The sequence below is a fragment of the Cordyceps fumosorosea genome (genome assembly GCF_001636725.1).
Source record: "Cordyceps fumosorosea ARSEF 2679 chromosome Unknown scaffold_2, whole genome shotgun sequence".
Classification (NCBI taxonomy): domain Eukaryota; kingdom Fungi; phylum Ascomycota; class Sordariomycetes; order Hypocreales; family Cordycipitaceae; genus Cordyceps; species Cordyceps fumosorosea.
Genome location: NW_017387302.1, coordinates 1,547,366 through 1,568,490, shown reverse-complemented (window position 1 = coordinate 1,568,490; position 21,125 = coordinate 1,547,366). Strand labels below are relative to the sequence as shown.

Genomic DNA, 21,125 nt, shown 5'->3' with positions numbered 1-21,125 from the left:
GACTAGGATCTGTAAAGAGACGAATTAAAGAATTGGACGATGAATAAAGACACATCTCTTTACTAGGCATGACCTGAAAAATAACATCAAAATGCCTTTTGCTCGTTTCTGATCCCGCGCTCCTCCTCCGCCTTTACTCCGTTCACCACCTCAGCCGCCCTCTCCGCAGCCCTGGCAGCGCGCAGTCTCGCAATCTGCTCTCTTATCCTCTGCTTCTCTGCCCTCCACGTCGCCGTAAGCCCCTCCATCGGCACCATCCCGCACCTCGCCCTTCCCGCGTTCACCCACGCCACCAGGCCGTCCACGTACTCTTCCTCTTCTTCCTTGAGCGAGTGCAAGTACCTGCCTAGCCCCTTCCTCGCCACGCGCTCGCGGTACTCGCGCCGGAGATCCGCCTCTGGGGCGAGCCTTGCCACGCCAGACAGGAAGGCGGCGACGGCCGCGGCTTGGAACTCGAACAGCGGAAAGGTGGTGGTGAACACGGACACGCCGACAAAGGTCAGGGTCGGGTCGGGGATGTAGAAGATGTCCCGGTGCAGGTTGTGCAGCTGCCCGCCGTCGGTGAACAGCGTGTCGTCGCGGGCGGCGGCGGGAGAAGCCTGGGCGTCGTGGTATTGAGGGAGGAAGGGCAGGGTGAACTGGTAGCCGGTGCAGACGATGATCTCGTCGATGCCAGGTATGGAAAGCCCGCGCGTTGGATGGATGGTGAAGGGGGCGTCTGGCCCATCTTCGGCTTCCATGCTGATGGCCGACACCTGGGCTATTCTCGTCGCGTTGGCGGGAAGAACGCTGGCTGGCATGTCGGACATGCCGCCTCGGGTGCTCTGGTAGATGCGTCGTGCACAACGGCCAATGTCCCTGGCAATGTCCGTTGATGATACACCCCCGCCTATCAAGAGCACATTCTAAAGTACGTCATCAGAGAAAAGAACACTCGTTATTCAGACTAGGTGTCATTCATTTCTAACCTTGTCTTTGTAGCCGGTGTTATTTCTGAACCACTTTGAGTGTTTTATCCGGGCAGGATATTTCGACTTGGCCTCGGCAAGCCCAGGAATGTCAGGAATCAGCGGAGCGTGGTAGTGGCCATTTGCGACGACGATTGCATCGAAAATCTGTAGAACATGAGCTTATATCCTCAGATAATCATACCGATTGGAATCAGGATTCATTACTGACCGAGAAATTGTCCTTGACCGCCGAGCCGGTGCCGTCATGCTCCTTCAAGGAAGCCCACCGCACGCACCATTTAGAGTCGTGCTTCTCAATCCTCGTCACCAGCGCGCCAAACACCGTGATTGCGCATGTTCCCGTCTTTGAAGCCGTTTCTTGGATATAGTCCTTCACCGCGGGGTGACTGACGACTCTCGGCGTGCCCTCGGGCCACGCGTTCAGTGTTGTCTGCATCAGCGGGGTGTCGATGTTGTTTCGCAAGCTGTCGTAGCATGGCCTGAGAGGAAAGAAGCATCAGCAGAGAAGCCCAATATGCACAACTTCTGGGTCAGCGTTATGTACCCGGGTGGTGCGTGAAGCAGCCGTCGCCGCTCCGTATCACCGACTTTGCCGTGACCCTGCAGCTCCGTGTCTGCGTCCTCGGGCCGGAGGCAAGGATACTGTGTCTCGATCGCCGTCTCGGTGGTGTGTATCCTGCACGAGTTGTAAGTGTACTAAACCTACTAAGAAGATTCGCATGAGAGTTACCATATCCCACCGACTTCGCTATTCCTCTCAAAGACGACCACCTCAAGCCCGGCGCGGAGGAGATGGGCAGCACTGACGACACCACTAATACCGGCCCCTACGACGGCTACTCGTCGGACGTCGTCACGTCGCTGCATGGGTGGTGCGGTCATGATTCAAGGTCAAAATGACATCGGCTTGTATTGAGGGCCTTTTTGTAAGTGCCTTGTTGCATTTACAACTTTAATTCTGTTGATAAAAACTATTGGCGCCTGCGTAGGCCTATGTAGGCGCCGCCCACTTCTTCACTTGCAGCCAGCCACCTTGAATACTTCCAAACAGAGTGTCAATTACGGCATAATCGCCGCAACTTGCGATAATGAATATCGAATGGCCATCAGGAAAAGTCTCCCGTCTTGGACTGCTCCTGGTATCTCTTCCGCAGCGCATCCTTTGCTGCGAACCAGTTTGCGGAAAATCCATCAATCAGGGCCAAACCCCGACCAATTCTCGCCTTGTTCATCCACGAGACGAGGTCATTCACATAAACCTCCTCCTTGCTGAGAAGTGAGTGAAACTTCCTGCCCACCCCCAGTTTCCTGACCTTGTCCAGATACTCCTCCCGCGCCTCCGCCCGTCCCGGCAGGTCGGCGATGCCGGAGAAGACGTGGGCGATGGTGATTGCCTGGAAGTCAAACACGGAGTGCGTAAAAGTGTAGGTTGGAAGCCCGATGAATGCGAGCGTGGGATCGGGAATGTAGAAAATGTCCTTGTGGAGGTTGTGCACCTGGGCGCCGTCCGTCACCAGGACGGCGTCGTCGGCATCCTCCGGGCGCATGTCGTCGTCATGGAGATGCTGGAAAAACGGCAGGCTAATGTGATATCCGGTGCAGCACAGGATAGAGTCTATTCCGCGTAGGGTCTCCCCATTGGACATTGTCGCCGAGACGGGTAGTGGCTCGTCGTCGCCCAGAACACGGTCGCTGTCTTGCATTTCAAAAGAGACCACCTCATCCACGCGACTTGCGTTTTGGGGCAGCATTCGAGCGTCCAAGTCAAACCCGCTGTTTCTTGTGCTTTGGTATATATGCCGCGCCGTGGTCATGTCCTTGGCGATGTCAATAGACGAGACGCCGCCGCCAATAATTAAGACATTCTTGCAGGATTGCTCTATGTTAGCATAGGCAGGCCCATCTGAGTTCTTGGGGGCAATTTTCACCTTGTCGCTGAGACCCTCCGGCCGTCTGTATTGTTTCGAATGCATCACTCGCGACGGAAAGTGCTTCCCGATCGTCGAGAGGCCAGGTATGTCAGGGACACGGGGGGCGTGGTAGTGACCCGTCGCTACCACCACCGCATCGAAATACTATATTTCGGCAGCACATTGATTAGCAGTAATACTGAAGTTCATATTGATTGATACCACTCACCGATGTGTGATCTACCTCGAGATGGCCGTTTGCGTGGTGCTTTTGCGATGTCGTCCATGCCACTGCCCATTTCTCCCCGACCTTCTTAACCTCCTCAACCAGCGCTCCGTAAGTCGTAGCTTTGTCGACTCCATATCTAAAGTAGATTTCCTGAAGGTAGGCAAGGACTCTCTCGTGCGGCACGTATTCAGGGGTAGACAGCGGCATGTCCAGCAGCTTAACCGCCATGAGCTGCGAGGGAACATTGGTTCGGAGATTCCGATAACATGGTCTATCATGAGGCTTAGCTTTGCATCTTCTACAATAACCACTCAAACATACCCTGGTGGAGCACGCCGGAGAGTGACATCTTCGCCGTCCTCGCAGGCCGCCAATGGTGCATCTGCCTTGGACGCCTTTATAGACGGGAACGGCGGGGGAAGAGCTGGCCTTTCATCATAAAGCCTAGCTCGTGTTAGTTACCGTGGCTATTATGGTGCATCGTGCTGTAGCTAACCATACGCCACCAGGGGCAGCATTGCGCTCGAACACTTCAACCTCGATACCGCTGGCGATGAGATGGGCCGCCGAGAATATACCACTGGCTCCCGCGCCAAGGATAGCGACGCGTTGTGTTGCTGAGTACTCCATCACTTTGTATCGTAGGTCAATCTTCAAGCTTCAGTGCGTAACTCATCTCGGATTCCCTTCCATCCTCATGAACTCACTCTGAGTTAGGGCGCTGATGTCATGCAACCTGGCGCCAATTTGGCGCGGACTTCCAGGGTGCGAAGCCAACGTCTTAAAAAAAAAGGCTGATTGTCGCTGCGGATACCAACCATATTGTTCATTTCGAGAGAATAAAGAGTCGAATCAGATACGGCGACCATGGTCCTTGAAACCTCTTGCAGCGGTGTCGACAGAAGCGTCAACGATACGTTAGACACGAGCCCACAAGATGCCGTCAATATTGCTGAGATCAGAGCGCGATTCCCAGGGCTACCGGAAGGAACAGCGCTTTTCAATAATGCTTCCGGAACCGTTGTTCTGAAAGACGCAATCGAAAGGTGCGCGAGTGCCGTTGAACACAATTCAGCACGGCGAGTGTTGACGATTGAGCTGCGCTGATTGAAAATATAGCGCCAGCACGCTCATGCAGTCAATGCCAATGCCCGGAGGATCGGATCCGAAGAGCATGGCAGCAATATATGCATACAAGAATAATAAAGACACGGTCGCTGGATTCTTGAATGCAAGTCCCGATGAAATCAGTAAGTCATCAATGATTCACCACGGGTAGCGCCGCGGCTTCATATGCTGCAACTTCTGACACCGCCCGATTCTGCAGCATTCGGCCAGTCAACAACTTGCTTATTTCGGCTGCTTGGGCTCTCTCTCAAAGGATACTTGAACAATGATTGCGAGATCATATGCTCGACCCTATGCCACGAGGCGATGGCCAGCGCCTGGATTCACCTCGCGAAAGACCTTGGCGTCGCGATAAAGTGGTGGTCTCCAAACCAGGACGACCCAGATGACCCGCGCCTGAGTGTTGAGACTCTAAAACGACTAATGACGCCCAAAACTCGCATAGTGACCTGCAACCACGTGTCCAACGTCATCGGAAGCATCCATCCTATCCGGGAAGTCGCCCGTGTTGTCCACGAAGCCCCAGGCTGCATGCTCATCGTGGACGGGGTGGCGTGCATACCACACCGGCCTGTCGACGTCAAGGCCCTCGACGTCGACTTTTACTGCTTCAGTTGGTACAAGGTATTTGGGCCGCACTTTGCGACCCTGTATGGCAGCCGCTCGGCGCAGGACCGGTACATGACCAGCCTAAACCACTTCTTCATCCCTACCAGCTCGCTCGAAGGCAAGCTGGCCCTAGGCATGCATTCGTTTGAGATGCAGAGCATGTGCGGCCCCATCGTTCGCTACTTGCAGGATGCGGTCGGGTGGGAGACCGTAGTGAGGCAGGAAACCCTCCTGACCAAAATTGTGCTCGACCACCTCCTCGGCAAGCCCACCACGTACCGTGTTTTTGGGAGGCAGACGTCAGACCCGACGCAGCGCGTGTCCATCATTACGTTTGAAGTCCGCGGCCAGCAATCGGGCAACGTGGTTTCGCGCATCAACTCGAGAAATCGAGTCCGCCTCATTGCGGGCGAGTGTCTCGCGCCTCGACCGACGCGAGACGTTCTAAGACCAGACAGCCGCGACGGATTGATCCGCATTAGCATTGTTCACTACAATACTATTGAAGAGGTCAAGACCGTTTGTCATGAGCTTGACACAGTCGTCAACCAGATCCAGTCTGAGGACCGACAGTAGTGGTTGGGAGTTGGGCAGAACCAAACTCGCTGACGCCGACCACGCGTCGGATGAAGTACACACTTTGATGGCCATTCGAGATGCATTCAGAACGAGGTTTACATAGATCCACTGCAGTTTCAAACCTAGAGAGCTAATAGGAGAAGCAGCCCAAGTATGATGCCCATCTGAACCCGTTCGATTGTAGGCTGATGCCGACAGTGCCAGTTTTGACACTCGGCCCACCAAACGCTCTGGCCGCTGTCGCGGAGAGCGCAATGAAGTCCGGGAAGCCCGTCCAAGCTTCTAGTGTTGTGTCTCTTTTTGTAGTCCTGCAACTGGCCTCGATCGACGGTGTATTGGCCAAACTGGTCCAGCCGCGGACGCGTGAGCAGGCGCGGTGTAGGTTCCTTTGCCGCTGCATCAGGATCGAGGCCTAGATACGGAACGCCAAATCCGCACGACAACTGTGCCTGTGCCGAGTCAGATGTCAGTTCCAACCTGGTTCTTGTCGCGTTAACGCGCGCGGGTTGAGGCGCAACAAACCTTGAAGATGTCGAGGACAATGATGGCCCGGGCAGCGACCAGCTTCTTCTCCCCCAACTTTTTCAACCAAATAGCATATTCGGGTACATCAATTTCTACGACGGTGCCGGCGCAATAGAGACGCAGGATGCGCGGGACCTTGTCGAAAGAGCAGAACAGCAGTGTCACCCTACCATTCTCGCGGACGTGGGCGATTGTTTCGCATCCGGTGCCGATCGAGTCGATGTATGCGACCTGACCAGAGTTTATGACGGCGAGCGATGATTCTGGAAGACCCTTGGGTGAAAGATTGACATGGCGGCCACGTAGTGGTGCCGAGGCCACGAAAAACATAGGTTGGCGCAAGGCCCAGTCCCTCATGCTGTCTGAGAGCGTGGCTCTCGACTCATGTGGGCTCATCTTGCTAATCTCGTTCACTTCACGGATATTGATGAGCAATACGTCGATTGCCTAACGTGTGAAGCTCGAACACGGATGATGAGCCAATTTCGCGGCGCCAATTTCGCAAGAGGGTAGGCGCTGGGATTTTGTGTGTGGGTGGCCCAGAGCCCAATACGCCGCTTTCACCCATCTTCTGTCTACATAGCGAGGCGCTGAATTTTTGGGATGCGGACGGCACAGTGTCGCATACGCCGCTTTTATGCATCTCCTGTCTGTACCGCTGGCCAAGCAGAAATAAGAGCGAGATTCCGTTTGGCTGTGAAGGTGTGAATATGAGACGCGAGGTAAGAGGCAAGTGGAAATGTTGAAAGTGTGCTCTCACTGAGCAGTACAAGTACCGCCTACCTTTCCTTTTGGCTCTTAAGCATCGTTGATATTGTCTGCTGTTATTATTAGAACTAATTTTTATCAATAATGACGACAAATTTTAGATATGCAGGTCTGATACAGCAATATGAGTGAGCTGCCGCACTGTCGTTACACCCACAATGCTATCCAAACCGCAGTTGTGGTGGAGCGATATCTACCTCTCGAACTCGCAGCCAGATAGTGGCCCACGCGCAGACGGAAAGAAGGCGCATCGCTGGAGAAATGATCGACAGTCGGTCTGTTTTTTTCGTGATGCGCTGCTCTAATCTGGACGTTGATAGCGGACTCATGGCTTGAACTTTCAGATGCAGCTGGCTACGCTCGCAAACTAGCTGGCTCACCAGGCGAACGTAACATCGACAGGCCTGTATGGGGAACCAGAGTTTGCCAAGGCTCGTCGCTTCCACTTTGTCAATATTCCCAAAGGCCCCAAATATGTACACGGAATTCCAGAGAATGACGTACTGTGATGGATGGCAGAAGCAGCTGACTAGAGAGTTAAACGCATTGCGCAACATTATGCGGCAACGTTTTTGACTCGTGCTCTATACGGGGCGTGTCTATATCAGTTCGCGATGCGGACTTTGTCGCATGGCAAACTATTGCAGACGATAGTTGCTATATGAAACGGGTTCTCTTTCCTTACCTGTTTCCCGCCTATCCCCCTCGCCCAGCTCATATTGTTGATGTCGTTAAGCTGTCAACAGTATGGAATCATTCGACGACGTTCGCCAACAAGAGCTATGGGGGGCTTGGGATGGAGTAGTCGGCTGGCGCGGAACTTCTTTTACGGGGCCGCTGGGACGGGTTGGCGGGCAGGCTCGGGCAGGCTGCAGAAGCTGTCAGGTCTTGTCAGAGAATGTCTCACCAGCCACTGAATTTTGCCCTCAGCAATGGGGCAAGTTGGGCTTCAACAGTAGCATGGACGAGTAACGAACGGACCAGAAACCCAAGTAATAGACAAAGGCTGCACTCACTGAGGCGTAAAGTACTACTCCATAGGCTTAGAAATATGATTGGGGTGCCGATTCATCATGACTTTTATGTGCCATGAGAACTAGGCGCAGCATGATCGAGGCTTCCCAGCTGATGATGGAAGCAACCCGTAATAGCCCAAGCAGAGCCTCACAGCGCGCCACAGAAACGGCAATAGGTGGAGGCGAATCGGGCTATGCCAGCACAACAGCTCAGCTGGATACCGTAGCTGGCAGAATACAAGCTGGCATTCGATGCGGACCTATCGCTGATGGAGCCAGCCTGTTGGGCGTGACAAAGTTTACGCCGCCGCGCACTGGGTACAGACGCTGAAGAAGGTGGCACCACCAGTCCACCAGGCTGTGGGCACAGTCCGCGCTCTGTGGGCTTGTCGAGCTGAACGAAGCGAGGGAAGCTCAGTTTTTTTATGCAGGCCCGCCGAGCTCTGAGCCCGAGGTCCGGACTTGGCGGGTGTTGCCTGGGGTTTCTAGCTATAGTCGGGCTTTGGGTTCTGGTGCTAAAGTCGTGATGCCAGGAAACAGGCAGGGAACAACGCAACAAGGGCTGAGACTGGTGCTGGTAGCGTAGCGCGGCCTGCCCACGGATCGTTACGGTTTCGAACTAGTGCATCGGACCATGACAGCCGGGCAGCGATTTGTAACAACGGCAAGGCTATTTGTTCAGTGGTTGAATGTTGGTGACGACGTTCTCGTTGTCGTTTGCTTCCAGGGGCAGACTCTCGGCGCGGACGCGACCACGGTGTAGTGCGTTCCGCACATGTCAATGCAGGCCATACTCGGCAGCAGGCCGCGAAGAATTAACAAAGGGCATCCTGCGTTGTTCGTGAGATGCAATAGGAATCAGGCATGATGGTGGTTGCACGGGTGTCGTAGCTGCACGCTAAAACTAGCAAGACAGCAAAACGAGGTTGGAGAAGAGAGGTTGACATGTCTCGTATTCTTCCAAGGCATTTCGGTGGCTTGGCTGACGCTGGCTGTCCCACCGACTGGACGCGCCACACCTAAGCGAGCCGAGCTGGGTTATTAGGATGGTGCGTCTAAAAGAAAATGAAAGGGAAAGGCAATAAATTCGGTCACCATTCTATCATAAGAATGGGAAGTACGGATATAGACTAGAATTACAGAGGCGGCTGCCTTGGGGCGAAGCTGGGACGGGAGGCAGTTGGCGATACGGTCTCAGTTAGTGCCGGCCCAGTGGCTCCGGGCAGCCATGATGATAATAGCGCGGTTACAGCCCCCAGCAGCCCAAGGGCAATTGCACTGCAAAGCGTTACAAGATGCTGTCATTGTGGGCCTCGCCCAGGCTGTGGCGTCGAACTGGGCTTTTCGGGACTCAGATGGCGATACCGAGCTGATTATGTGAATCACAAAGGACATCCATGGGTATTGTTTGATGTTACGAAATGAACTTCAGGCTTGCTGTCCCAGCCCGATTTACGGAGCACTTCGCACATTGATATACACGCCGACAATTGCCGCCTTGTCTCGCTTTCACCCATGAAATCAACCTGAGTATCTATGTATGTACCTTGCTGCGCCGCCTCCTTCCATCCCAACCTATGTACATACAATACATAGGTACCCGCACCACCACCAATACCACCACCAACACCACCCTGGTTATTTTTAAATCCACCACCACCAAAACTTTCCACCCAAGCTCCGACTAGCGATCTCACCACCTCGTGTAAACAGCTCCATTGTCGGCAACACGGCCCCTCCGCGCCCAGCAGACCAAGAAAAAAAGAAAGGCCGGGTTGCCCCATTGTCCTCCTCCGGCCCAGGTCCACCTTCAGCGAAAGCGGAGCACCTCAAGCTGCCCGCCACCTCACAGCTGCCACAGCACTGCAGCAAACGGCACCACCACCACCACCACCACCACCCACAGAAGTCTCTCAGACAGTCAGGCTGCCTGCAAACACACTGCAACCCACCCATACCTGCCGTCATTCATCTACAACCTTCCTCTCCATCTCGTCGGCAGACAGCATCGCACGACGTATACGCACACACCACACACCAACCATCGTTGCACATCACACAGAACCTGATCGCAAGCTTGCCCGCCTACTTTCTTCCTCTGAGGCAAGCCAAAACTTGTTGGGACCGCTTTTTTCCCGCTCCGACCCTGCTTCTTCTGCACCTTGAACTGAACTTGCGCTTCCTCTTCTTCCTCCTCTTATCTTCTCTTCCTTTCTGCATAATATATATACAGAAATGTCCTCCGACATGCAGCACGACACCTCTCTTGAGGCTGGACTACTGAGAAAGCAGCACCAGGAAGAAGAAAAGTCGCAACGTTCTGGAAGAGGTTTTGGAGACCGCGCCCTTGGACATCCCGATACCTGCCCCGGAACACAGGAGAACCGCAAAATGTCGCCTCTTCGTCGATTTCTTATCATTGCCTTCATTGGCCTCGTGGCCTTGATGGGCCTGGCCGCCGCTGGCGGACCCTGCCGTCGTGCAGGTGCTGTCCAGAACCACGCCGTCATCCTTGACAAGCGCCAGGCTACTGGAAGTAATACCACCATCCCGCCCGCCAACTCGAACCAGGCCAGCGAGAGCCAGCAGAGCAGTAAGTCATTATTTCCCCCAATGATTGGTCAATTGGTGTGGTCCAACTCTACTCAATCAATTGAGCCCATCTCTGCGCCAGCCATCGGCGTCAAATGGCTTGTACTAACGCCTTCGCAGACACTGGCGCTACCCAGACCGTTGACAACACCGTCACTTCAACAGTCGTGACAACTGAGACGGTTCACCAGCCTGGCGGCAGCCCTACTGGGACTTCATCAACCGGAAAATCGGAGCCCGGATCTTCCTCGCCTGCTTCTTCGCCGAGTTCATCCAGCCCGGTCTCGTCTCCCCCGGCGTCTTCACAAGGTCCTTCAAGCAACCCGCCAACATCTGTCCCGACTTCCCAGGCCCCTCCCTCCAGCTCTAAATCGACCTCACAATCGGCTCCTCCTCCGGTCTCCACCTCGGGTACGTCTCCTACAACTTCAACCACCGAAGTTGCTTCTTCTTCTTCTCCTAATACTCCAACTACTTTCTCATCTGGTACGTCTGTACCAGAATCGTCTGTGCCTCCCCCTACCCCTTCTTCGACATCTTCTACTTCACGTCAGTCTTCTTCTTTTGCAGAGCAACCCTTAACCTCGTCTCTTCCTCCTTCGTCTTCTTCTTCTTCTTCTCCGTCTGCATCATCTGATCCTCCACGTCAGTCTTTCCCTCCAGCTCCTTGAGAAGATCAAGCCCCCAGCCTTGCCTTAAATCTTTGCTCCCATAGTCTCGCTCTTGACCCCTCCATTTCTTCCCTTATGAAGCACCCTATGATTCACGGCAAAGCATTATTCCATTTTCCGCCCCTCCCCCAATTTGTGTCTCCAACATGATATCTAGTTCATCATGCCCATTGAACGCAGATACTGCAAATTTCGCTTTACTCTCGTTTATTTATATCCCCTCTTCTCCTCTACCTTCGCTGCCATTCTCATGGCTTTGTCACATCTCCCTTTCAGCGCAAATCTACTCCACAGGGCGGGAGCTTTGAGGTTTGCTTTTAGAAGTGCAGTCTATCACTGGCTCTTCAGTATCCTCACAGATGCTATCAAACATTGGATAACACGTCTAGCGCCAGTGAAGTTGCCAAGCGGTCTGCACCTAGGTTTGCCAGGCGTCATTCCCGCTCAACTTATCCCGTGCCTCATTTCAAAGCCTATATAGAAGCTTTTCTTTGTAGAGCACTTGATCTGGTTCCCTTCTGAAGAGCCATTCGTCTAACTTCGCCCACGTTATATCTCGGTTATCGTTCATACTCAAGATCTAACATTTTCACAGCACCAAGTACCTCATCTACTCCCTCCGAGACTACTCCGCGTCGCACGATCACCACCGGCACCGTCACTACCTCGAGCGCTGTGCAGGAAACCTTTACACGAACCAACGGCGACGGCGGTATTGAGACCATTACATCGACTTCTTGGGTTGAGATTCGCCCTTCATCGACTGGCTCAACCGATCCTAGCCTGCAGAACGCTGCCAATGGCCGTGGCGCTGCTGGTTCCGTGGCTGTTGGTGTGGCGGGCATCATTGCCGGCGTGATGATGATTTAAGCTGACCAGCATGCACTACAAGCTGCGTCTTTTGGAACCAGGAGTGGAGGAAAATTGACAATTTTACTATTTATTCATGGCGTCATAGCATCTCTTTTAGTTTCCTTACCAGTTGGCATACTACTTGGGGTTGGAAGTAATGGGGTTGTGAAAAGATAGATTTGGATCGGTGCCGAACACGGCCGGCTACACTGATTTATGATGGAATGTCCATAGACTAAGATTGCACATGCACTAATTACGGCTGCGCCATGTTGAACGTGTGTATTGAAAATGAAGGCGGCCAACGCCAGACGCCGAGATGATGGGCCGAGATACAAAACTAGTGGCAAACTGTGCAAACGTAAAAGGCTAGCCGGGTCCAATTTTGGGCATGTCGTGATGCTCGCTGAGTTTGGAAAGATAGGTATTGAGTTCTTCGACGCGCTCTTTGTGTGTCTTTAGCAGTTCAGGGCGGGATCCCGACTTTTCTGCCATTTTGAGCAGCTATGACGATTAGCATAAATGTATTCATTGAAAAGGCATGAAGGGCAATGAAACCAAACGAAAAAGTAGACGAAACGGCGAAAGTATAAGCATATCGGAGTAGACATGGGTGAAACGTACTCTCTTCTTCTTGGCCTCTTCGTGCTGCTGCTGCGACTCCGTCTTTTGCGTCGGCGTCACATCCTCGTCATCATCGCCCGCTTCCTGGCTTGCATCGCGGTTCCTCGCGACAAGTTCCTTAGAGGAAGATGCGTCGTCGTCTTCGCCGCCGTCACCGCCAGCGGAGAGGTTCTTCTCAACGTCCGTCTTTGCGCGGCTCTTCTTCTTCTTCTTCTTCTTGTCGACCTTGGCGCCTTTTAGTTTCAGGGCGCCGCCACCGCCGCGCGACAGTGAGTAGTCGTCGGACGGCATGGCTGCTACTTGTGAATTAGCCACTGATTGAATGAGATTGGATGAGACTTGGTGGCGATGTTGGTGTGAGAAGACGGGATGTGGTTGCGAAGAGAAGCTTGAGATGAGGTGCAAGGTTGGCTCCACCAATGAGCAGGGATTACCTAACGAAGACGTTCACGACTTGGCTAATACAGCGCGCCGGACTAAAAATAAAAGGAAGAGGGCAATTTGTAAAGGAAATAAATTTTGGAAAAGGAAATAAAACCAAGGATAAGTATTAGATAAGTAAGCATAGGATGAGGTGTTGTCTGATAAATTTCTGTGAGATTTGCTCAACTACTGAGCCACTCCTCACTGCTCTGGCAGAGTACATTGATTACCCTACACCTAGCTACAGGGTACCGTTTCAATCTCATAGAAGATGAATCACAAGAGTCAGTATTTGAGCCATCAATCGTGTATTTCGGTGGTTAGCGTCGATTATATACTAACTAATGCGTTTTAGAGGCAGCTGACGTTAAACGAAACGCCATTGTCTGACTTTTGAGACGCGTTCCTGCTCCCTTGCAGGAGCTACGAGGTGGAAGCACCACTAGGATTTAGCGATTGCGAAAGCAAAGATACCATCCATGACTTTTTCTCCGTTTTCTTTTCTTTCCCCCTTTTTGGGAATGGGAGACGGCAGTTCCCTGAAATTTACGGTTCCATGCTAGATAGTGTTAGAGGACGAGTTAGCTTTCTGGCCGACGCCCAATTTGAACGAGGTCGTACTGGGAAACTTTTGAGTTCAAGTAAAATTGGAAAAAATAAAAAATAAAAATACAGGGAAATCCGAAAATGGGAGGAGAAATATGAGAGCATAATGGGATAGATTAATAACGTGTAGAAATGATCGTTGGCCTGTCGTTCCTTCAACCCCTATTGCGAGAGTGTCAAGTGCGGTGATAACCGAAAAGTCGCTAATAAAAATGACCACGATTTGGCCAGCGTATCATTTGGTACCAATTTTAAACCCACCAAACAGCATCGTCTCTCCTCATCCCCTTTTGTCCAGGCTTCAATTTTCCATCGCCCAAACTCGACAGTTTTCAGCGTGCATCAGCTATAGCATCTGATTTTACGATTCCCCATTACCTGCACAAGTCGAATCGCAGGACCAAGCATCCCGACGCCTTGTGTCTTGGCCACTGGCAAGCACCACACTGCCTGCAGTCAGGCCAGCGCATGGACGACATTCAAACAACCACACCTCCTGATTCGCGACTGCAGCTCCTCCCCCTCACCACGCTACCGAACCGTCTCGCCATCGAATGCGTTATGGGCCGTCAGTAGAAGGCCCTCCGACTCTCCCCATCCCCGTGCTGCGATCCCATCCATTTCGATAGCCAGCCCCGATACAAACCGACGACCTCCACACACACACGATGCCCGCATACAACGGCGGGCTGCCGTCGCAGACGCGCGATTCGCTCGAGCTCGCCTCCCTCGCCTCGTCCAGCGTCATGCACGACAATGGCGCCGGCACCGCCGCTGCCACGTCAACATCATCAGAACTGTCCTCGCGACCCAGCATCTCCTCGTCGCGGCGGCTCTCCCTCGTCGAGGAGGAGGACCCCCTCGACCGCGACAACCCGGCCGGCGCGCGCCTCGGCCGCTCCTACTCGGTCTCGTCCACCTTTGACTTTGCCGCCAACCTGTTTCCGCTGTCGTCGACCGCCGGCGCGGGCGGCTACGCGCCCATCGGCGCGCCCACCTCGGCCGGGCGCCGCGGCGGCACGCTCGGCGGCGGCTCCCTCGAGAAGCACAAGACCCTCTCCTACCTCAACGGCCTGTCGCTGATCGTCGGGCTCATCATCGGCTCCGGCATCTTCTCATCGCCCAGCCAGGTCAGCTCGCGGGTGGGCTCCGCCGGCGCCGGGCTGGTCGTCTGGGTCGTCGCCGGGCTGCTCGCCTGGACCGGCGCGGCGTCGTTCGCCGAGCTCGGCGGCGCCATCCCCCTCAACGGCGGTGCGCAGGTCTACCTCGCCAAGACCTTTGGCGAGCTCGCCGGCTTCCTCTTCACCTGGGCCGCCGTGCTCGTCCTCAAGCCCGGCAGCGCGGCCATCATCGCCATCATCATGGGCGAGTACCTAGTCCGGGCCGCCATCGGCGCCGACGCTGAAACCATAAGTCCCTGGGTCTGCAAGGCCGTCGCGCTCGTCGGCATCTTCGCCGTGACCCTGCTAAACTGCATTTCTACGCGCGTCGGCACCCGAGTCAATGACTGGCTCATGTTTCTCAAGTTTGTCGCCCTCATCTTCATCACTGTCACGGGAATTGTCGTCGCCATCACCGGACACACCCTGACGGGCGAGCCCACGTTGGAGTGGAAGAAGCACGACTGGTTCGAGGGCACCTCGAGTGACCTGTCCGCGTGGGCCCTCGCCCTATATGCCGGGCTCTGGGCATTTGACGGATGGGACAATGTAAGCGCAGAAAAATTGAAACTGTACGCAACAGCGAAGCCATGCTGACCTTTTCTTCTCTGAACAGACCAATTACGTCGTTGGCGAGTTCCGAAACCCCAGTCGCGACCTCCCGCGCGTCATACACACGGCCATGCCGCTCGTCATCCTCTGCTACGTGCTCGCCAACGTGGCCTACTTCCTCGTGCTGCCGCTGCCCGCCATCAACAGCTCTAACACCGTAGCCGTGCTCTTCGGCTCGCGCGTGTTCGGCCCCGCCGGCGCGCTCGTCATCGCGCTCATCGTCAGCTGCAGCTGCTTCGGCGCGCTCAACTCGTCCACCTTCACCGCGGGCCGCCTCATCTACGTCGCGGGCAAGGAGGGCTACATCCCGACCGTCTTTGGGCGCATCGGCTTCGGCGACCGGCCGCTCGAGGACGCGCTATCGACGCAGCGCACGCGCTCGCGGCTCGCCAAGGCGCTGCGCCGCTGCTGCGTCGACGATGAGGACACGGGCCTCTTCTACACGCCTGTCTACGCGATGCTGCTCAACTGCGCGCTCACCGCGGCCTACTGCGTTGTCGGCGAGTTCTCGACGCTCGTCACGTTCTACGGCGTCGCGGGGTACACGTTCTACTTCCTGACGGTCCTCGGGCTCATCGTGCTGCGCGTGCGCGAGCCCCACCTTGACCGCCCATATAAGACATGGATCACGACGCCCATCATCTTCTGCTGCGTGAGCTTGTTCCTGCTCAGCCGCGCCGTGTTCGCGCAGCCGCTGCAGACGCTGCTCGTGGTGGGCTTCGTCGTGGCCGGCGTGCCCGTCTACTTCCTGCGCGTGCACGGCCGGGACCGCAAGGGCATGGGCGATCATGAGAAGAAGTGGTGGCAGTTTTGGAAATGAGCGTGGTCTTGGAGAGCGGACGGTGTGCATGCAGCTTCTGAGGGTTTGAGCTTTTCAACTGTCAGGTTGCAGATTCGTTTTTGTATTATTTCCTCTATTGAGCTTGTTGGAACATGACCATTACAGTAACAATTAGCATAGGCGGGCGTTGGGGGGGACCTGGACTGCATTCCACGACTTGTATTCTGCAATTGGGTACATACTACAATATTAATTCAACGACGTCAATACAATTCAATTATTCTAGGAGCATGATGGGGTGAGTCCTGCTGAGCACTAGTACGAGCACAGACATGCTGATCTTAAGCAAGTTGATAGGATGCATTGCTAGCTACACCTATAGATATACACAGCCGTTGCCCAGGATCATGTCGGTGCAGCAAACTGTCAGCACAAAGAAATACACTTCATTAAATGTCGGGAGAATTCCTTTTCCTCCCACCGCAGACGACAGAGCTCTGCTCTTCCTCTACTTGCGCTGGCCGTACGCCTTGGTGGCGTAGTCGCCCTTGTGGACGATGAGGTCCTCGGGGCGGTAGTCCTCCTTGCCGGAGAAGTAGCTGGTGAGGATGGCCTTTGTGCCGTCGGCGTAGCGCTTCTGGGCGTCGAGGGAGGTGCCGGACATGTGGGGGACCATGGCGTTGCCGCCGCCGAAGGGGTTCTTGGCTGTGCGCAGCGGGTGGTCGCGGGGCGCGGGCTGGGGGAACCAGACGTCGCCTCCGTAGCCGGCGAGGTGGCCGGACTCGAGGGCGGCGGCGACGTCCTCCTTGACGACGATGGCGCCGCGGGCGGTGTTGATGAGGTAGGAGCCTTGCCGGACATGTTAGTTCCCATGAATGCTCATGACTAAAGGGGGGCACGGGGCACGGGGCAGGGGGGGACTCACCCTTCTTCATCTTGCTAATCAGCTCCTTGTTGAACAGGCCCTTTGTCTTCTCGTGCAGCGGGCAGTTGATGGTGACGACGTCGCACTGGGCCAGCATCTCCTCGAGGCTCTCCACGCGGCGGCAGCCAATCTCCTTCTCCTTCTCGGGGGACAGCGGCTGGTAGTCGTAGTAGAGCAGCTCCTTGCAGTCGAACGGCTTGAGGCGGCGGAGGACGCGCTCGCCGATGCGGCCGACGGCGACGGTGCCGACGACCTTGCCCTCGAGGTCGTACTCCTGCTTGGCGACGCCGGCGACGTCCCAGTCGCCGCGCTCGACCTGCTCGTGGGCGGGGACGAAGTTGCGGATGAGCACGAGGATGGTCATGACGACGTGCTCGGCGACGGAGACGACGTTGCTGCCGGTGACCTCGGCGACGGTGACGCCGCCGTTGGTCTTGTTGGCGGCGTTGAGGTCGACGTGGTCGGAGCCGATGCCGGCGGTGACGGCGAGCTTGAGGTTCTTGGCCTTGGCGAGGCGCTCGGCGGTGAGGTAGCCGGGGTGGAAGCTGCGGGGGGGTATTAGTGGGAGGGAGGAGGGGATACAAGGAGACGAGGTCGGCTTACGGAGTGGTAATGATGACTTCGGCATCGACGAGCTCCTGGTCAAACTTGGAGTTCTCGCCCTCCTTGTCCGAGGTGGTGACGAGGGTGTGGCCCTGGTCCTCGAGCCACTTGCGGAGGCCGAGCTCGTTCTCGGTGGTGCCGAGGAGCTCAGGAACCTGGTGTGAGAATCAAACATGTTAGCATCTTTGCCGACTTGGAGCATGAGAAGCAAGCCGGCCCGGCTCCAAGAGTGATAGCGTCGTCGATCTGGAGACCCGCAGGAGCTTCCTCCCCCGCATTCTTGAGGTGTCAAGCGCGGGGGCTGAATCACTAGCAGAAACGCTAGCAAGATCAGGCTGGGAGGAAAGTCCAGCAAGTCCTTGCGTAACCGACTCTGCAATATGCTGCTGCGTTCTGGTTGCCATCGGCGATGTGGCACGCCAAGCAAAAGAGGGAGGGCCTCGATCCCAGGGCGCGAAATGGCGGGGGAAAGCTGTCAATGGGAAAAAAAAAAGAAAAAAAAAAAACACCACTAACCTGCTCGGCGTGCTTGCCACCGTCGTAGAGAACAAGAAGAACTTTGACCTTTTCGCGGGCAGTGGTCAGCGCACGGAACGATGAGGGCATGGCGGCCGGCGCGGCCGCTCCCAGCTTGCCGAAGACGGGCGCCGCCGCCGCAGCGCGCCGGGTGGCAGCGGAGGCGGCGTGTCGGAGGACAGGCGAGGGAGCGCAGGAGTGGAAGAATGCCGCGCGAGACGATGCCGCCAGAGGCAGAGAACGGGAGAGAGGGCGGAAAGATACCATTTTGAATGATGTTGTATGTGTGTGTGTGTGTGTGTGTGTGTGTGTGTGTTTATATGAGGTCGAAAGGCGGGAGGGGGGAGGTATGCAAGTAGCTTGCTTTTATAGTAAGTAATGCGGTGCACTAGGACTACCGTGTTTCGGAAGATGGAAAATGAAAAGTAATTTGTATGTGTCAGAGATGAAGCTTAATGAAAGGGAGGGGGGAAGGGATTGTGCAGCAGCTGTGAGCGAGCACCGCCCAGCTATATATATGCTTCATTCTCGATGTTCGTCTGGGCAAAGCTGTTTACCCCTCCTTTGCGGCGGAGACGCCCCCTCCCGGTGCCTCGTCCAATCTCACCTCAAAAGTCCTACAAGAAGTGGTACACATAATAGAGGGTGGAGGGTGTAGCCCAAAGGGTTGCCTGCTGCGACACGGAAACGTCATGGCCCAAGGACGAGGCCCGCGAACGGCCGCGCCATTCGCCCGGCGGGTGTTACCAGGGAAGCCGGGATGGCTTCGCAGCTTGTTCGGCATTGGGTGACCCTAACTTTGCCCCTTCTTTCTAGGATCGGCCGGCTTCGTCTTTGTCCAGCCGCGAACTAAATCCCACGCCGTCCAACCCGCGATTGTTGGTGGGGTGTGGTGTGAGATGGAACAATCTCGGGGTTCGGTATTTTGAGGATCCCCTCACTTCCTCCACTAAACACCTCTAACTTGGCTGCGGCTTCGCGCCTACATACTTGCCTAACCCCGCGCAGCTTGCAGCGATGTATTTGCCTAACCCGTGTGGCTTGCATTCAGTTCAGGCCGTATGCCATTCTCTCTAGTTCTTCTAACGTAATAAAGCATGGACTGCAGGTCTACAGCACACCAAGCCAAGCTCAGCTATAACTATGTATGCACTGTATGTATGTACAGTAGGTACTGTAGCTAGCCCATAGTGTCGCGCCGGTTACCAGTTCTGGAGGACGGGTGCACCACTAACACCCACTGCTTTTTAGTGTTTTGTATCAACTTTGATGGCACCAGTGAAAAACACCCACCTATTTCAGGAGACGGCTCGTATCAAAACAATTAAATTTCAAGCATCTTCTAAAACCGAAAGCACATTATCTCTATATCTAATTATGGAACTATACAATTATCTCAACGTCCAGAGGCACCCCGACGGTTAAGGGAACTCTTCCAGCTGCGCGCCGCCTGGCACGCCTGGGTCGCCCTTGGCCTGCGCGAACCACAGCCTCCCGTTGCCGAGATCGAACACCGTATACACGGCCGCGAAGAACGGCAGCGTCGCCACGTTGACCTCCGCCCCGCCGTCCGGCACCGGCCGGACCGCCACCTCGCAGAGGCCGCGCGCCGCGAGCGCCGGGTCCGCAAGCGCGGCGGAGACGCGCAGGTTGGCCAGCGGCACGCGCGCCTCGACCGTGTCGTTGCTGAAGCGCAGGAGTAGCGCCGCGCCGCCGCCCAGACGCCCGCAGTCGACGGGACCGAGGCCGTCGGTCGCGGAGAAGCTGGTGCCGAGCGCGCGGGCCATCCCGGAGAGGACGGCGGCGGGCAGCGCCATCGCGCCGCCGGCCGTGCTCATGAGGGTGACGGCGCTGCGGGGGTCGAGCTTGAGATCGATCGCGCCGCTGGGCTTGGCGGGCTGTCCGCTGCCGTTCTCCTTCTTGGGGGCTTCTGGCTTGGGGGCCTCTTTCTTAGGAGCTTCTTGTTTGGGAGCCTCTTTCTTGGGGGCTTCTGGCTTCGGTGCTGGCTTCGGTGCTGCTGGCTTCGGTGCTGCTGGCTTCGGTGCTGCTGGCTTCGGTGCTGCTGGCTTCGGTGCTGCTGGCTTCGGTGCTGCTGGCTTCGGTGCTGCTGGCTTCGGTGCTGGCTTCGGTGCTGCTGGTGTCGGTGCTGGCTTCGGTGCTGCCGACTTGGGTGCTTCCGGCTTGGGGGCTTCCGGCTTGGGGGCTTCCGGCTTGGGGGCCCCCTCGTTGCCGCCATCCTGCTTCTTGCCGCCGTCGTTCACAGGGCCGTTGCTAGCAGGACCCTCGCTAGGGGTGTTGCTATCAGGTGTGCCTTGGTTGTTGCCGGGCTCTTGCTTGGGGGCTTCCGGCTTGGGGGCTTCCGGCTTGGGGGCTTCCGGCTTGGGGGCCCCCTCGTTGCCGCCATCCTGCTTCTTGCCGCCGTCGTTCACAGGGCCGTTGATAGCAGGACCCTCGCTAGGGGTGTTGCCATCAGGTGTGCCTTGGTTGTTGCCGGGCTCTTGCTTGGGGGCGGCTTCTGGCTTTGGTGCTTCTTGCTGGGGAGCTTCCTGGCTACCGCCATCCTTTTTCTTGCCGCCGTCGTTATTCACAGGGCTGTTGCTGGTAGGGTCCTCGCCAGGGTTGTTGCCATCAGTTACGCCCTGGTTGTTGCCGGGCTTCTTGCTGTTTATAGGGTCTTTGCTGTCGATGGGGGCTTTTCCGTCAACAGGATTCTCGACGACGTTATCAGGAGGGTTCTTGATGCTGTTCTCATCACCACCGCGTGTATCATCAGCAGGAGAGCCTCCACGGCTCTGGTCTTCCCTGCCGGGACTGTTGCTGTCGACGCCGCTGTTACTGCCGCCCTGTTGTTCCCCGGGTACGGGTTGTTTGCCACCGGGGCGATTCTGCGGTGTGTCATCAGGACGATTCTGGAAGCTGTCCTTAGGGCGATTCTGGAAGCTGTCCTCAGGGCGATTCTGGAAGCTGTCCTCGGGACGATTCTGCGGCCTGTCATCCGGACGATTCTGCGGCGGACGATTCTGCG

At 55.8% G+C, this 21,125-nt stretch overlaps 10 protein-coding genes across 10 annotated transcripts in view; 4 read left to right on the top strand and 6 right to left on the bottom strand.

Moving 5' to 3' along the window:
• Positions 1 to 86: 86 nt before the first annotated feature.
• ISF_01649 (FAD dependent oxidoreductase) lies at positions 87 to 1,853 on the bottom strand (the record flags this gene model as incomplete). The annotated part of the gene is made up of 5 exons (XM_018845256.1): positions 87 to 905; positions 969 to 1,115; positions 1,180 to 1,450; positions 1,516 to 1,647; positions 1,702 to 1,853. The coding sequence occupies 5 exons, from the start codon at positions 1,851 to 1,853 to the stop codon at positions 87 to 89; spliced, it is 1,521 nt and encodes a 506-aa protein (XP_018708022.1).
• Positions 1,854 to 2,077: 224 nt separating this feature from the next.
• Positions 2,078 to 3,740, bottom strand: ISF_01648 (Flavin monooxygenase-like protein; the record flags this gene model as incomplete). Its single annotated transcript, XM_018845255.1, has 4 exons — positions 2,078 to 3,046; positions 3,111 to 3,381; positions 3,432 to 3,554; positions 3,607 to 3,740. The coding sequence occupies 4 exons, from the start codon at positions 3,738 to 3,740 to the stop codon at positions 2,078 to 2,080; spliced, it is 1,497 nt and encodes a 498-aa protein (XP_018708021.1).
• Positions 3,741 to 3,977: 237 nt separating this feature from the next.
• Positions 3,978 to 4,389, top strand: ISF_01647 (hypothetical protein; the record flags this gene model as incomplete). The annotated part of the gene is made up of 2 exons (XM_018845254.1): positions 3,978 to 4,156; positions 4,230 to 4,389. 2 exons carry the CDS (start codon positions 3,978 to 3,980, stop codon positions 4,387 to 4,389), a joined length of 339 nt encoding a protein of 112 aa, XP_018708020.1.
• A 155-nt stretch (positions 4,390 to 4,544) lies between these two features.
• On the top strand, positions 4,545 to 5,423 carry ISF_01646 (Pyridoxal phosphate-dependent transferase, major domain protein; the record flags this gene model as incomplete). The annotated part of the gene is made up of 1 exon (XM_018845253.1): positions 4,545 to 5,423. The coding sequence occupies one exon, from the start codon at positions 4,545 to 4,547 to the stop codon at positions 5,421 to 5,423; it is 879 nt and encodes a 292-aa protein (XP_018708019.1).
• Positions 5,424 to 5,548: 125 nt separating this feature from the next.
• Positions 5,549 to 6,347, bottom strand: ISF_01645 (FMN-binding split barrel; the record flags this gene model as incomplete). The annotated part of the gene is made up of 2 exons (XM_018845252.1): positions 5,549 to 5,875; positions 5,949 to 6,347. The coding sequence occupies 2 exons, from the start codon at positions 6,345 to 6,347 to the stop codon at positions 5,549 to 5,551; spliced, it is 726 nt and encodes a 241-aa protein (XP_018708018.1).
• Positions 6,348 to 9,970: 3,623 nt separating this feature from the next.
• Positions 9,971 to 11,868, top strand: ISF_01644 (hypothetical protein; the record flags this gene model as incomplete). The annotated part of the gene is made up of 3 exons (XM_018845251.1): positions 9,971 to 10,328; positions 10,448 to 10,738; positions 11,594 to 11,868. The coding sequence occupies 3 exons, from the start codon at positions 9,971 to 9,973 to the stop codon at positions 11,866 to 11,868; spliced, it is 924 nt and encodes a 307-aa protein (XP_018708017.1).
• A 351-nt stretch (positions 11,869 to 12,219) lies between these two features.
• ISF_01643 (hypothetical protein) lies at positions 12,220 to 12,765 on the bottom strand (the record flags this gene model as incomplete). Its single annotated transcript, XM_018845250.1, has 2 exons — positions 12,220 to 12,354; positions 12,475 to 12,765. The coding sequence occupies 2 exons, from the start codon at positions 12,763 to 12,765 to the stop codon at positions 12,220 to 12,222; spliced, it is 426 nt and encodes a 141-aa protein (XP_018708016.1).
• A 1,406-nt stretch (positions 12,766 to 14,171) lies between these two features.
• ISF_01642 (amino acid transporter) lies at positions 14,172 to 16,095 on the top strand (the record flags this gene model as incomplete). The annotated part of the gene is made up of 2 exons (XM_018845249.1): positions 14,172 to 15,212; positions 15,280 to 16,095. 2 exons carry the CDS (start codon positions 14,172 to 14,174, stop codon positions 16,093 to 16,095), a joined length of 1,857 nt encoding a protein of 618 aa, XP_018708015.1.
• A 469-nt stretch (positions 16,096 to 16,564) lies between these two features.
• Positions 16,565 to 18,367, bottom strand: ISF_01641 (formate dehydrogenase; the record flags this gene model as incomplete). Its single annotated transcript, XM_018845248.1, has 4 exons — positions 16,565 to 16,905; positions 16,982 to 17,526; positions 17,585 to 17,739; positions 18,101 to 18,367. 4 exons carry the CDS (start codon positions 18,365 to 18,367, stop codon positions 16,565 to 16,567), a joined length of 1,308 nt encoding a protein of 435 aa, XP_018708014.1.
• A 1,154-nt stretch (positions 18,368 to 19,521) lies between these two features.
• Positions 19,522 to 21,125, bottom strand: part of ISF_01640 (candidapepsin-4 precursor) — a gene marked incomplete at both ends in the record, with an annotated part of 3,016 nt that continues 1,412 nt past the window's right edge. The window contains one exon of the mRNA XM_018845247.1: positions 19,522 to 21,120. Within this exon, the coding sequence (XP_018708013.1) occupies positions 19,522 to 21,120 (1,599 nt within the window). The remainder of the gene's footprint in view (positions 21,121 to 21,125) is intronic.